At 44.9% G+C, this 15,294-nt stretch overlaps 1 protein-coding gene across 1 annotated transcript in view; it reads right to left on the bottom strand.

Annotated features, from left to right (window-relative positions):
• LOC131186218 (fibropellin-3-like) overlaps positions 1–3,454 on the bottom strand; it is a 60,813-nt gene extending 57,359 nt beyond the window's left edge. The window contains exon 1 of the mRNA XM_058159572.1: positions 3,294–3,454. Coding sequence (XP_058015555.1) covers positions 3,294–3,454 — 161 coding nt within the window. The remainder of the gene's footprint in view (positions 1–3,293) is intronic.
• Positions 3,455–15,294: the final 11,840 nt, after the last annotated feature.

Genomic DNA, 15,294 nt, shown 5'->3' with positions numbered 1-15,294 from the left:
TGCTTCTCTCCTTGATGAGTTTCCATCCATTGCTTCTTGTTCTTCCCTCAGGTGCTTTGGAGAACAGCCCGACTCCCTCTTCTTTGTGGCAGCCCCTGAGATATTGGAACACAGCTATCATGTCTCCCCTAGTCCTTCTTTTCATTAAACTAGACACACCGAGTTCCTGCAACCGTTCTTCAAATGTTTTAGCCTCCAGTCCCCTAATCATCTTTGCTGCTCTTCTCTGCACTCTTTCTAGAGTCTCAATATCCTTTTTACATCGTGGCGACCAAAACTGAATGCAATATTCCAAGTGTGGCCTTACCAAGGCATTATAAAGTGGTATTAACAGTTCACGTGATCTTGATTCTATCCCTCTGTTTATGCAGCCCAGAACTGTGTTGGCTTTTTTGGCAGCTGCTGCACACTGCTGGCTCATATCTAAATGGTTGTCCACTAGGTCTCCAAGATCCTAGAACTAAGGAGAAATTTCCCGACAATGAAAACAATTAATCAAGGGAACGACTTGCCTCCAGAAGTTGTGGATGCTCTGACACTGGAGGTTTTTAAGCAGAGATTGGATAACCATTTGTCTGGAATGCTATAGGGTTTCCTGCCAAAGCAAGGAGTTGGACTAGAAGACCTCCAAGGTCCCTTCCAAGTCTGTTATTCCGATGTTTCTCGTAGTACACGCGAATATCACACAATTCTTTGAGGACTGGGAAAATGGTAAACGTTGAGGCTCCACATTTCTGGTGGATATGCAACGATCTTCAGTACTATTTCTAGATCCGGGAATTGAAGGAAATGACATTGTGTCATTCATCTATTATTGGTTTTGGATTTGCAACAAAAGAGACCACCCAGCCTCTCCCATTCTTGTCTGAATCCTAATCCAGAGAAGAGAACGGAAATATCTTTTTCCAATTAAATGCTGCTTAGGGGTTTTGCCCGTCCTCTAAACAGTAGTCATCTTGGCCAGTTAATGAAAATTATGAAATTGGTTTGCTTCCATGAAACGTGGTTAAGATTAATGGCTTCTTCTCGCTTCTTCTCTTCTGCAAAAACTGGCTCCTTGCAAACGAGAAAGGCCTGTGAATATTTGCTAAACCGCTTCTTATTAACATACTTAGCTATGCAGCTGGAAGCTACAGGCCGCTCGCAAAGAGGTTAGGAATGTTTTAAATAGTCCTAGGACTGGAAGACCAATAAATCAAGTTTTTGAATCTTTGTTCCAGATGCAGGTTCTGTAGGAAGTTAGCACCCACCCTTCTCCTAGGAAAATAAGATGTTTTAGGAAACATTAAAAGGGCAGAATATTTCCCCTGAAGGGGAGGCAGAAACTCAGCCCCTCCCCGTCTTTGTCAATGGGCCATTAAGGCCTGGGCCAGTCTATTCTACATAACAAAGATCTACCTCCTTCAGGCTGAACCCGGATGGACATTTCTTCCAACAGTTCTCAATTGAAGTGGAAGAAAAATGCGTGCAGGATGAAGTGGGAGGGGGGGAACTGAACCCCAGCCTTGCTTGGCACCTTTGGCGATTCGAGGTGCCACTGTGGGGACCTTGTATGGAGCGTCAAGAGCAGGGGTCTTCAAACTTTTTAAACAGGGGGCCAATTCACATCCCCTCAGACTGTTGGGGAGCCGGAGCAGGTAGGTGGGCGGTGTCTAGGTCGTGTGATTAGGTGGGCATGGCGGGGTTGGCAGCTCCAAGTCTCAACCATTGGCCCAAAAAATCAGAACACAAAATACAAGCTGGACGGATACGATCTAACAGATGACCCTCACTATGTCGAAGACCTTGGAGTACTCATCTCAAATGATCTAAGTGCCCGAGCTCACTGTAACAGCATTGCTAAAAAAGGATTAAGAATTGTTAACCTAATCTTGCGTAGCTTCTTCTCCGGTAATATTGAACTGCAAAGTAGGGCATACAAAACTTTTGCCAGACCAATTCTTGAATACAGCTCATCTGTATGGAACCCACACTGCATATCGGACATGAATACAATTGAACAAGTCCAGAGATATTTCACGAGAAGAGTCCTCTACTCCTCTGCTCGCAACAAAATACCTGATGCCACCAGGGTTGAAATTTTAGGCTTGGACAATTTAGAACGTTGCCGTCTTTGGTCTGACCTAAGCATAGTACATAAAATCATCTGCTACAATGTCCTACCAGCCAATGACTACTTCAGCTTCAACCAAAGCAATACGAGAGCACACAATAGATGCAAACTCATGGTAAACCGATCCCAACTAGACTGCAGAAAATATGACTTCAGCAACAGAGTGGTCAACGCCTGGAATGCACGACGTGACTCTGTAGTGTCTTCCCCAAATCCCCAAAACTTTAACCTTAGACTGTCTACTGTCGACCTCACCCCATTCCTAAGAGGTCTGTAAGGGGCGTGCATAAGCGCACCAGTGTGCCTTCCGTCCCTGCCCTAATGTTTTCTTTTATTCACGTCCTTTTCATGTATTTATAATTATGTTTACACTTATATCTGTCATAAAATACATGCTTGATGAAAATAAATAAAAAATAAAATAAAAAATAAAAAATTAACAGACCATTAAACAATGCACACAAATTAAATTTTAATTTGTTTTGCTCCTGGGGGTGTTTTATTTGCTTTTGTTTGCATGTTGCTCTTTTGGTTGACTTTTCTTTTTACTGGATCGTTTTTTTCAGTTGTTTAGGAAACTAGTGGTCCACTTCAGAAAACTCAGTTTTGAAGCAATTCTTCTCAGCCCCAAGGAGCTTGAGAAATGTCTGTCTGTCTTTCTTCTTTTTCTTTCTGTCTCTCCCTCTCTTTCTCTCTCTTTCTGTCTCTCTCTCTCTTTCTGTCTCTCTCCTTCCCTCCCTCTCTTTCTGTCTCTCTTTCTCTCTCTTTCTGTCTCTCCCTCTCTTTCCCTCCCTCCCTCCCTCTCTCTCTCTTTCTGTCTCTCCCTCTCTTTCTCTTTCTGTCTCTCTTTCTGACTCTCTCTTTCTGTCTCTTCCTCTCTTTCTGTCTCTCTCCCTCCTTCTCTCTCTCTCTCTGTCTTTCTCTCTCTTTCTGTTTCTCCCTCCCTCCCTCTCTCTCTCTTTCTCTCCCTTTCTCCCTCCCTTTCTCTTTCTGTCTCTCTCTCCTCCTCCCTCTCTCCCTCCCTCTCTCTCTCTGTCTATTTATCTCTCTTTATCTATCTTCTGGAAACGGGGGAGGCCATTTTCGGCCATTTTGGGGCCTCCTGGAGCATCTGTGCACCCCGTTTTTCATCTTCTCCCGTCTCCAGAACATCTCTGCAGGCCAATATTGTCGGCCTTACCTTTCAGTTCCAGTCCGCTGGACTTGCGAAGGTAAATCCTGCGTTCGGCCAAAGGGCGGGCGGGGCGATGTGGTAGCAGAGCAGATTCGTGGTCCTGCATGGGCAGGATTAATGGCTTCGGCAGCCACATGCAGCTCGCGGGCCGTCGTTTGAGGACCCATGGTCAAGAGGGCTGACCCTCCGTTATTGAGTGAGATGGCTGGTCAACCGTGGGAAAAAGGCAGAGATGCCAGCAGCAAAACTGGCAAGAGAGGGATCTTGGAGTCCTAGTGGACAACCATTTAGATATGAACCAGCAGTGTGCAGCAGCTGCTAAAAAAGCCAACACAGTTCTGGGCTGCATAAACAGAGGGATAGAATCAAGATCACGTGAACTGTTAATACCACTTTATAATGCCTTGGTAAGGCCACACTTGGAATATTGCATTCAGTTTTGGTCGTCACGATGTAAAAAGGATGTTGAGACTCTAGAAAGAGTGCAGAGAAGAGCAACAAAGATGATTAGGGGACTGGAGGCTAAAATATATGAAGAACGGTTGCAGGAACTCGGTATGCCTAGTTTAATGAAAAGAAGGACTAGGGAAGACAGGATAGCAGTCTTCCAATATCTCAGGGGCTGCCACAAAGAAGAGGGAGTCAAACTATTCTCCAAAGCACCTGAGGGAAGAACAAGAAGCAATGGGTGGAAACTAATCAAGGAGAGAAGCAACTTAGAACTAAGGAGAAATTTCCTGACAGTTAGAACAATTAATCAGTGGAACAACTTGCCTGCAGAAGTTGTAAATGCTCCAACACTGGAAATTTTTAAGAAAATGTTGGATAGCCATTTGTCTGAAATGGTGTAGGGTTTCCTGCCTGGGCAGGGGGTTGGACTAGAAGGCCTCCAAGGTCCCTTCCAACTCTGATATTATTATTATTATTATTATTATTATTATTATTATTATTATTATTATTATTATTATTATTATTAAAATCTGGAGCCTCTGAATTCCTGTCTGTGCATTTTTGTTAAATGCCTCAGAGCTGGCCAAGACAGGAAAGTTTTTTCTTCTTCCCGGCTCAGCAATTCTGCATTGTTGTGATTATTATTTTCTTTTATCTACCAGGATGGCCAATAAAGATATTCCTTGGTCAGGCCTGGTGGTCATATTAACGTTGCAAAGCCAGCACAAAACACACAGAGAAAAGCAAACTAAACCTTCAGAAATCAATGTTCAAATTACAGAGTACTTTATGAGTAGGGCCAGCTTGGTTGCTGCGTATAGAGAATCTTCAGGCACGTGTTTTAAAAAGCAGATTGGTAGCCTTCGGAAAAGAAAAGGGAAAAAAATGAAACTCCATTTCAGATGGAGTTTTACAATTACTACAAAATAACATTAGACGATAGGACGACTTGAATGGGAATAACCTCTTAATGTTCAAGGGATTAGAGTTCGCCTTAAGGGAAGGCAGATGGCCTTTGGGGTTTTTAAAAACATTATTTAAATTATGTCCCATATTTTGACCCCATGCAATCATACATCCTTTCACTACTAATATAAATTTATCAGACTGGGAGAACATATGGAACCGAAATTATAAATTAACAAAATCAGCAGCATTCAAAGAAAATGCATATAAAATGTTCTACAGGTGGCACCTACCCACTTCGAGATTAGCGAAAATGTATTCCAAAATGAGCCCCATATGTTGGAAATGTAAAAGTAAAGAGGGAACATATTACCATATGTGGTGGTCCTGCCCCGAATCCCGTAAAATTGGTTAAAAATTAGAGTGGCTACAGGAAATCACAAATGAACAATTGGATTTAGAACCGGAACTCTTTTTATTGGGGATTTTCAAAAAAAAATGTGAAGAGTATAAAATATTTAATACTACATATATTAACTGCTGCTAGGATGGCCTTCACTCAATGTTGGAAACAGCCATGTATACCTACAGAGAAACTTGTTATACAAAAGATCATGAACTGCGCAGAAATGGACAAACTAATGCTGAGTTTAAAAGATAAAGAGATATCAGTATTTTATAATATATGGGAACAGTGGTATAAATGGATAGAACGGAGATAGATAAGGGATATTTAGTTACTAAGTATAAACAATAAATAAAACAAGAACACAAATATATACAAGTTAATGTTTGTAATCATTGCACGGATAATTGTTATAAAAAAACACCACAAATAGCTGTTAAGTAATATAACCTTTTCTTTTTCTTCCTATGTTTTTAATGTAAAATTTTTTAAATAAAATATTGTTGGAAGAAATATCCATCTGGGTTCAGTTCCAAGTGGGGACAAAGACACTGGAAACATGGAGGCTGCTTGGAAAGATGATTTTGGGCCGGTTATTTTAATTGTGCCCTGCAACTGGGCCGTCCCCATAGTTCGGGCCCACACTCGCCTATATCATTTCCTTGTTTTCTAGTTCCCCTTGTAACCCTCTGGTGTGTAATGGGGATTCAAGCGGTCAAGTGGGCACCGGAGTTTCGTCCCATCAGTAATTCGGCTGGGCTTCTGCCTGTGGCAGTGCTTGGGGTTCTGTGCTGAGCAGAAAAAGTCTATCTTTGTTTGCCAGTCACCTGGCTTGAGCCTGGACAATGCCTCCTTAGCGCTCGGACGGAGCGCTCTGCAAGGCCATTCGGCAGGGTGGAAAGGCGCAGAGAGGGCATGTCGGATGCCTCCTCTGCCAGGTATTCTTCAAACTGGGCTGCCGTGAATTGCGGCCCGTTGTCGGACACCAGAGTGTCCGGCAACCCGTGAGTTTGCGAATAGGTGGCGCAGGGCTGCGATTACTGCTCGGCCGTGGTGGATTTCATGAGTATGATCTCCAACCATTTAGAATGCATCACAACCACTAGGAAAGTTTGGCCGTGGAAAGGGCCAGCAAAATCAATGTGGATTCTTGACCAGGGCCCTTGGGGTTTTCCCATTCTCTGACTGGGGCTGTTGGGGGTAGAGGTCTGGACTCTTGGCAAGCCTGGCATTTCCCTACCCTCTCAGCAATCTCTGTCCATGAGTGGCCACCACATAGCTTCTAACCCCTTCATCCTTACGATCCCTGGGTGACCCTCGTGGAGGAGGTCCAATACCTTTCCCTTAATTTATCAGGATTACACGATCACCCCATAACAGGCACCCCCTTGAGCCGAGAGCTCATCCCGTTTTTTAACAAATTCTTTGAACCGTTAGCCCGGCCACCCTCTTGTACCCAACCGAGTACAGTCCTTAACATAATGTCGGTATGATGCCGAGCCACTTCCTTAGATGTGACTGGGCCAGAGTCCAAAGAGTCAATAAGCAGGATGGGCGTCCCGGGTGGGGTCTTGATCGCCCCTGGGTGGGCATCTGCTTGCGTCTGCATGCCCCACTTCTTTTCCTGGTCGATGCTGCAGCTTGTACGAATAAGCTGCTAAGAATATAGTCCAGCGGGTCAAGCGTGGCGAAAGTGCCACAGGCGTTGGGCGGTCGCCAGCCAGTATTCCTAGTAGCGGTCTGTGGTCAGTCACGATTTCAAAATCCCGCCCAAAAACATATTCGTGGAATTTTTTAACCCCTGACACAATGGCTAGTGCTTCTTTATCTAATTGGCTGTAGTTCCTCTCTGGGGAGGACATCGTTCTAGAGTAAAAAGCTATAGGGGCTTCTGTGCCGTTTGGAAGTCTATGGCTGAGTACAGCCCCCACCCCATAAGGGGAGGCATCGCAAACCAGCACTAGGGGTAATGAGTTGTGATATTGGATGAGCAGGCTATCACTTGAGAGCAGGTTCTTTACTGCTTCAAAAGCCCTATTTTCCGACTTCCCCCAAGACCAGACAGTATTTTTCCCTAAAAGCCTATGCAGCGGGTCCAGCAGTTGCTTTGTTCTTTAAAAGACCGTAAAATTCACTAGCCCCAGGAATGCCTGCAGCTCTGCTTTTGTTTTTGGGCGCTGGAGCCTTCTAATTGCCTTGACCTTGCTCTCAGTGGGGTGAATTCCTTTCTTGTCTATCCGGTAGCCCAAGAATCGATTCGACCCCTATCTGGCATTTGTTTACCTTGACTTTTAATCCGGCTGTCCGGAAAATGCCCAGAACCTTTCTTAACGCTCCCCAATTCCTCCATGTTTTCCCTGAAATTAGGACATCATCAGTAGGAACTACCCTGGGAGCCCTTGCAGTAGTCGTTCCATTAGGTTTTGGAACAGCCCTGGTGCCACACTCACCCCAAATTGCAATCGGGTGCACTTGAAGGCCCCCTGTGCGTTACAATCGTTTGGGCTTCGGCTGTGCGGGCGTCTGGCAGTTGTTGGTAGGCTTGGGCCAAGTCTAACTTTGCAAAGACTTGCCCTTGCCCCAAAGAGTGCAATAAGTGTTGCACCACGGAACCGGTAAGCGCTTTTCTGTAAGGCTTTGTTAAGCGTCGCCTTGTAGTCAGCGCAAATTCTAATTGACCCGTCTGGTTTTATGGGGTGACGATTGGCGTCTCCCACTTTGCGTGATCGACTGGCACCAAAATCCCTGATTTATGAGCTTATCTAGCTCCTTATCGATTTTGGTTTTAGGGCAAAGGACTCTCCTCGCCTTAAGCCTAATGGGAGCTACCTGGGGGTCTAAGTTGAAGGAAATAGGGGTCCCCTTGTACTTGCCCAGGCAGTCCTTGAAGACATCTTCGAACTCGTTAAAGAGAATGTCTTTCAGGTTACAGTCACTTCTGTAGATGCCAGTCACCCCCATGCCCAGGGCACGAAACCAGTCTAGTCCCAACAGACTGGGCAGGGTCCCTTCGACGATCGTGATGGGCAGGGTCTTCTTGTGTGGTCCGTACTCGACTCGGACGGAGGTGGTCCCTCGAACAGGGATGCGATTCCCCTGGTAGTCGTGGACTCGTAGCCGTTGTGCTTGCAGGTGGCGCTTCGCGACTGACGGCAGTGACTTCGCCAAAGTGTCCCAGGACATGATGGTGATCGCTGATCCCGTGTCTACTTCGAGCCGGCACCGTACTCCCTCTATTTTTGGTTTGGTGAAGATCTTCTTCTCCACTTTGGTCGGTGACCTATGACCACAGTTGTCTGGTTTGAATCCGCTTTTTGTTTGAGCCAATCGCGGGTCGCCTTGCCGATTCCGCCTGATTGGCCGATTTGAATTTTCGGCGGAAGGTTGGGCGCTCGACAAACTTGAGCTAGGTGCCCTTTCTTCCCACACCGCCATGTCGCGTCCTTAAATTTGCAGCGTTGGCGCTGGTGTTGACCCCCGCAGCTTCCGCATTCGTCTCGGTCCCCTTTGTCGCGTTTCTCGGTACGGCAGACCCTTCCTCATCTTCACCGCCGGATTCGGTCTGAACCTCCTCCTGGTGCACTGGGGTTGGCCTCGCCTTTGGTGGGACAGGCTTTGCAGTGTCTCCGCCGCTTGGTGGACATTTCATGTGCTCTGGCTTCGTCCAGGCGTTGAGCGAGGTTGCTCTTTGCTAGCAGCCCGCAAACGGATGTCTTTGACCCCTCGGATGAGTTGCTCGAGGAGCACCTCGTCTGGGTCGCGTCCTTGGGCGCGCTTTCTTAGGCGGCCATGTAGTCACCGATGGATTCGCCCTCCATCTGCCTTCGCTCTCCAATTCAAACCGCCGTATTTGGGCGTTGGTGCAGTGGTTTTTAGTAAAGTCTGTAGAGTTGGCCACGACACCGATTGTATGCGGCGTTGGCTCTGCCAGGGCTTCCGCGATATCAATGACCTCCGGACCACAGTGGCTTAAGAAATAAGCCCTTTTGCGGTTATCTGGAACTCCTTGCAGTTCGTTGGCTTCTAAGCTTTGAAGCTTATCGTTCCCCATTTCTTTAGCCGGGTCTGCGGGCGGAGTGTAACTGGCCATCTCCGCTTTTCTGCCCTGTGTTTGCTGGGTTCGGGTCTATCGTGCTTCAGCTCGGTTCTGGTTCTCCTTAGCCTCGAGATCCCACCTTCGCCGCCAGTGTTAAGTTCTGGAATGTGAGGCTGGAGACCAGGGTAGTGACAACAGCTCTTTAATATAGGGTGAACCCAGCAACAGGCTGGGGGAAAAACCTCTCCTTTTATACAGTTCTACTGGTGGCTTCGTCCAATCAGCAACGTGCTGATTTCCCGCTCAAATATTTAAAGGTACAGACAAGAATACATAACAGGAACATATTACCATATGTGGTGGTCCTGCCCCGAATCCCGTAAATATTGGTTAAAAATTAAAGAGTGGCTACAGGAAATCACGAATGAACAATTGGATTTAGAACTGGAACTCTTTTTATTGGGGATTTTAAAAAAAAAAATGTGAAGAGTATAAAATATTTAATACTACTCATATTAACTGCTACTAGGATGGCCTTCGCTCAATGTTGGAAACAGCCATGTGTGCCCACAAGAGACTTATTGTACAAAAGATCATGAATTGCGCAGAAATGGACAAACTAATGCTGAGTTTAAAAGATAAAGAGACATTGGTATTTTATAATATATAGGAACAGTGGATAGAACGGAGATAGACAAGGGATATTTAGTTACTAAGTATAAACAATAGATAAAATAAGAACACAAATATATACAAGTTAATGTTTGTAATCATTGCACGGATTATTGTTATAAGAAAAACACCACTAATAGCTGTTAAGTGATATAACCTTTTCTTTTTTTCCTATGTTTTTAATGTAAAATTTTTAAAATAAAATATTGTTGGAAGAAATATCCATCTGGGTTCAGTTCCAAGTGGGGACAAAGACACTGGAAACATGGAGGCTGCTTGGAAAGATGGTTTAATGGTGGTCAGGATCACATGGCTTGAGATCCTGAACAGAAAAAGGGCTGAGATCTTGTGCACTCCCTGGCTTTATGCTTTTTCTGAGTTGAACTTTCTGGAGCACAGGAAGAGTATCCTAATTGGTTGTCAAACTCCCAGGTGGTCTAGGGGTCTTAGCTAATGTTGTAGGTTGTCTCTCAATCTTGCTTGAGCCTTGCCATGTGGTGAGTTTCTTGTTGCTAGATGAGTCCTATTGTGTTGCAAATGATGGTCCATTGACAAAGGTGGGGGGATTGAGTGAGCTTGGCTGAAGCCTTAATTGCCCATTGACAAAGGTGGGGAGAATGAGTTTCTACCTTTGACCCATTGACAAAGGTGGGGGGATTCAGGAAGCTGCTTTGTCTTTAAAACATGTTTCTCCATTTCTCATCCAGGGAAATATATTCTGCCTTTTAAATATTTTCTAAAATATTTCATTCTTCTAGGAGGGGGGTGGGTGCTAAATTCCTACCATATATTTAAAAAATAAAAAAAATAAAAACATTATTTAAATCTTTTTCTTTCCATAATTATGGACATTCACATCCCAAGCTCTTTCTACATTTAAAACACAACGACGGTATCCCCCCCCCAAAAAAAAAGAGGTGAGGAGGGATGAGACTCTGGGTGACAATGCCCCGCATTGTTATAAAAATTAGAACCTAGAATAATAGAGTTGGAAGGGACCTCAGAGGTCTTCTAGACTAACCTCCCTGCTTGAGCAGGAGACTGTATACCTGTGATGGTGAACCTATGGCATGTGTGCCAGAGGTGGCAACAAAGTCTTCTCTATGGGCATGTGCGCCATCGCCAGGTGCTCTTCTGGTGTCTGGCGCACGTCGGCCAGCTGGTCTTTGCAGGTGGCAGAGTGTCAGAAAATGGCCTGAAAATGGCCCCCAAAAGGCCCCAAAAAAGGCCCCCAAACCAAGCCTTTTTTCAGACCATTTTTGGGCCATTTTCAGACTGTTTTTTGGGCTGTTTTCAGACTGTTTTTCAGCCATTTTTTGAGTCCTTTTTCAGGCTATTTTTGAGGGGGGAAAACCAGCCAGAAAATGGCCTGAAAAACGGCCTGAAAACAGCCCCAAAACAGCCTGAAAACCGTCCAAAAATGGCCTGAAAATAGCCCCAAATGGCCTGAAAATAACCCAGAAAATGGCCTGAAAACAACCCGCAAAACAGCCTGAAAACAGCCCGCAAAACAGCCTGAAAAACAGCCTGAAAGAAGCCCGAAAAATAGCCTGAAAAACAGCCTGGAAACAAGCCTGAAAATGGTCCAAGAATGGCCTGAAAGTGGCCTGAAAAATGGCCTGAAAACAGCCCAAAAAATGGCTTGAAAATGGCTCGAAGAACAGCCTGAAAATGGCCTGAAAAACAGCCTGAAAACAGCCCCAAAACAGCCTGAAAATGGTCCAAAAATGGCCTGAAAACAGCCCAAAATGGCCTGAAAATAACCCAGAAAATGACCTGAAAACAACCCGCAAAACAGCCTGAAAAACAGCCTGAAAGAAGCCCGAAAAATAGCCTGAAAAACAGCCTGGAAACAGCCTGGAAAACAGCCTGGAAATGGTCCAAGAATGGCCTGAAAATGGCCCAAAAACGGCCTGAAAACAACCCAAAAAAACGGCTTGAAAATGACCCAAAGAACAGCCTGAAAATGGCCCGAAAAACAGCCTGAAAATGGCCCGAAAAACAGCCTGAAAATGGCCCGAAAAACAGCCTGAAAATGGTCCAAAGACGGCCTGAAAATGGCCCAAAAACAGCCTGAAAATGGCCTGAAAAACAGCCTGAAAATTGCCCGAAACAGCCTGAAAACAGTCCAAAAGCGGCCTGAAAACGGCCCAAAAAATAGCCTGAAAACAGCCTGAAAATGGTCCAAAAATGGCCTGAAAATGGCCCAAAAAAACAGCCTGAAAACAGCCCAAAAAACAGTCTGAAAACTGCCTGGAAAACAGCCTGAAAATGGTCAAAAAATGGTCTGAAAATGACCCAAAAAACTGTAGAATCCTGGAGCGCACGTCGCCGGCTCAAGCCTTGCCAACAGCAAAAGGCTGCTGATTGGCTACGGCGCAAGCCGGCTTGGAAGCGGGAAATCCGAGAGCCGCTATTGGTGCAGCCTTCTGACAGGAGCCCTATTTAAGAGCTGTCAGAGAGGCTCGCACTCCGTTCTTGTTGATGTTTTTGTTTGCCCTGTTCTGGTTCCTGCCAGCGCCGTTGCGCTGTTAATAAAGAACGTTGTGATTGCACTCCTCAGCCTTCTCATTTCCCACGCCTCATAATACATTATAAAAATGGCCTGAAGAACAGCCTGAAAATGGCCTGAAAAACAGCCTGGAAATGGCCTGAAGAACAGCCTGAAAACAGTCCAAAAACGGCCTGAAAACGGTCCAAAAACAGCCTGAAAACAGCCCAAAAAACAGCCGGGAAACAGCTTGAAAACAGTCCAAAAATGGTCCAAGAACAGCCTGAAAATGGCCCGAAAAACAGCCTGAAAACAGCCAGAAAAATGGCCCAAAACTGCCCATAAACAGGCATGTGCATGCCAGCCAGCTGGTTCCTAGCATTCTGACGTACACACATGCATGTGTGTTCCGGTTTTGATGCTGAAAAGGTTTGCCATCACTGCCCTATATCATTTCAGACAAATCTCTTCTTGAAAACCTGCGGTGATGAAGCCCCCACAACTTCTAGAGGGAAATAGTTTGACCCCCTCGTCTTTGTAGAAGCCCCTCAAATATTGGAAGGTAGCAGTTCAGTTCAGCTAATTCTCCTTTCCTGTATATTCCAGAATGCGGCTGCTCGGGTGATAGAGGGAGCCCCTCGTGGCTCCCATGTGACACCTCTCCTGCGCAAACTGCACTGGCTACCTGTGGCCGGAATATCTTCAAAGCGCCCATGGCATAGGGCCGGGCTATCTTGCTGCCACCGATTGCCTCCCTCACAGGAGGGACTCCAGGTGCCGTCAGCCAGGCAGTGGCACACACCCAGAGGGAGAGCCTTTTCTGTGGGGGCTCCCACCCTCTGGAATGAACTTCCCCCAGGTCTTCGTCAACTTTCCGACCTTCGAACCTTTCGCCGCGAGCTTAAGACACATCTATTTATTTGCGCAGGACTGGACTAGAATTTTAAATTTTAATTTGGTTTTAATGGGGTTTTATTATTTTTATTGCAATTTTTAACGTTCGGCCTTATTTAATAAGTTTTTTAAATTGGTGTTTTATTCTGTATTTATTTGTATGTTTTTATTAGGCTGTAAACCGCCCTGAATCCCCTGGGAGATAGGGCGGTATATAAATGTGATTAAATAAATAAATAAATATTGTCCTGATTGTCCTTACCTATATATTTTGCAATATAAGGAAGTTTGCAGACTTCTAGGTGACCCTACAGGCTCTGCCATATGGATTGATGTCATCCAATACCCCACTGATCCTCTGCTTTTTGTTCCAGTAGGACGACTTTGGGCGTCTGGTCTCCAAATGTCCTCCAACGGACGAGAGAAATAATTGAATCAATGTTTTTAGCAAACTGGGAACCATCTTCCTTACTTCGGATAATATTGTGCAGTTGAAAAGTTTTATTTATTAATCAAATTTCTCATGGAAAGCCACTCTGGTTGGTGTACAGTGATTCGGTAAAATGCTAAAAAATATAAAACCATCATTATCTAAAACAATAACAACAACAATAATAATAATAAACAGCCGGATCGTCATTTGGAACACAACACGTCAGATATCACAGTTGTTGAAAACCGAAGTGTACAATTTATTGATATTGCAGTACCAGAGTTGAAGAAAAAGAACTGGAAAAAATCATGAAATATCGCGACCTGGTCATCGAAACTACATGGCTATGGATGAAACATGTAACAGTGATACCCATTGTCATCGGGGCACTTGGTACCATGTCCAAGAATTTTATAAGATACATCAAGAAATCGCAGGTTCCTGCAATAACACCAGCAGAACTGCAAAAAGCTGTGCTACTTGGAACATCATACATCTTAAGAAGGTACTTGGTTGATACCTAGGACGCTGGCAGCAACCCGTATCAACCATCAGAACCAGTCAATGTTATTTGTGATGCCTTTTTGAATGTTCAGTTGACTGAGTTTCATGTTTAATGAATAAAGTAAATAATAATAATAATAATAAGTTGATACCTAGGATGCTGGCACCAACCCATATCAACCATCAGCACCAGTCAATGGTATTTGTGATGCCTTTTTGAATGTTCAGTTGACTGAGTTTCATTTTTAATGAATAAAGATAAAGATAAAGATAAAGATAAAGATAAAGATAATAATAATAATAATAATAATAATAATAAGAAGAAGAAGAAGAAGAAGAAGAAGAAGAAGAAGAAGAAGAAGAAGAAGAAGAAGAAGAAGAAGAAGAAGAAGAAGAAGAAGAAACAGGAAAATACCCTGTTTGTTAAAGTGAAACAGGATGTTTTAAAAATAAAAGGTAAATTCTTACTCAGAGAGGGAAAACAATGCCCAAATAATCATCATCACCATCTCCTCCTCCTCCTCTTCCTCCTCCCCCTCCTCCTCCTCCTCATTACCATCATGTTTTTCCCAGGATCTGCCCAAATACTTAAAAGGGCCATCAAATTATTCCCTTGGCAGAACTCTCTGGAGATGCTCCATCATCCAGGTCATGGTTGGCCCAAACGCCACTGGACTTTGTTCTTCCTTGAAGACATTTTGCTTCTCATCCAAGAAGCTGAAGAACTGAAGAAGCTTCTTGGATGAGAAGCGAAACGTCTTCAAGGAAACAAAACAAAGTCCAGTGGCCTTTTGAGGAAAGCACCTTTGGGACTTGCCAGAACTCACATTTTCTAAAACAATGTTGTAAAGCAACCGACAAGTTGTACGTTTCAAACTGTTGTGGTCCTCCAGCAGCCTGCGGAGCTGGCAGCGGAGTCGGACAGTGAGGAGGCTGGGGAGGACAATGGGCCAGTCCTGGAGTCAGGGGAAGGCCCGGACAAGGGTTCTGCATCGGAGGCAGAGATGGGGCCAGGGCCATCTGGAAGTGATGCATAGACTCTGGAGCCTCCAGAGGCGGACAATAGACAGGCAGAGGAACAGGGGGAGCCTGTTCCTAGTGCACGCATGTGAAGAGCTGCCAGAAGGCAAGAGCAGCTGAAGCAGAAAGGATGACTCGGGAGTAAGGCCAGGAGATGATTGGCCCCTCCCATCAGGCTTAAAAGGGCAGCGGAGG

The sequence above is a fragment of the Ahaetulla prasina genome, chromosome 16, assembly GCF_028640845.1.
Source record: "Ahaetulla prasina isolate Xishuangbanna chromosome 16, ASM2864084v1, whole genome shotgun sequence".
NCBI lineage: Eukaryota > Metazoa > Chordata > Lepidosauria > Squamata > Colubridae > Ahaetulla > Ahaetulla prasina.
Note: the sequence above shows the minus strand (reverse complement) of the source record. Positions and strands in the feature narration are given on the sequence as shown.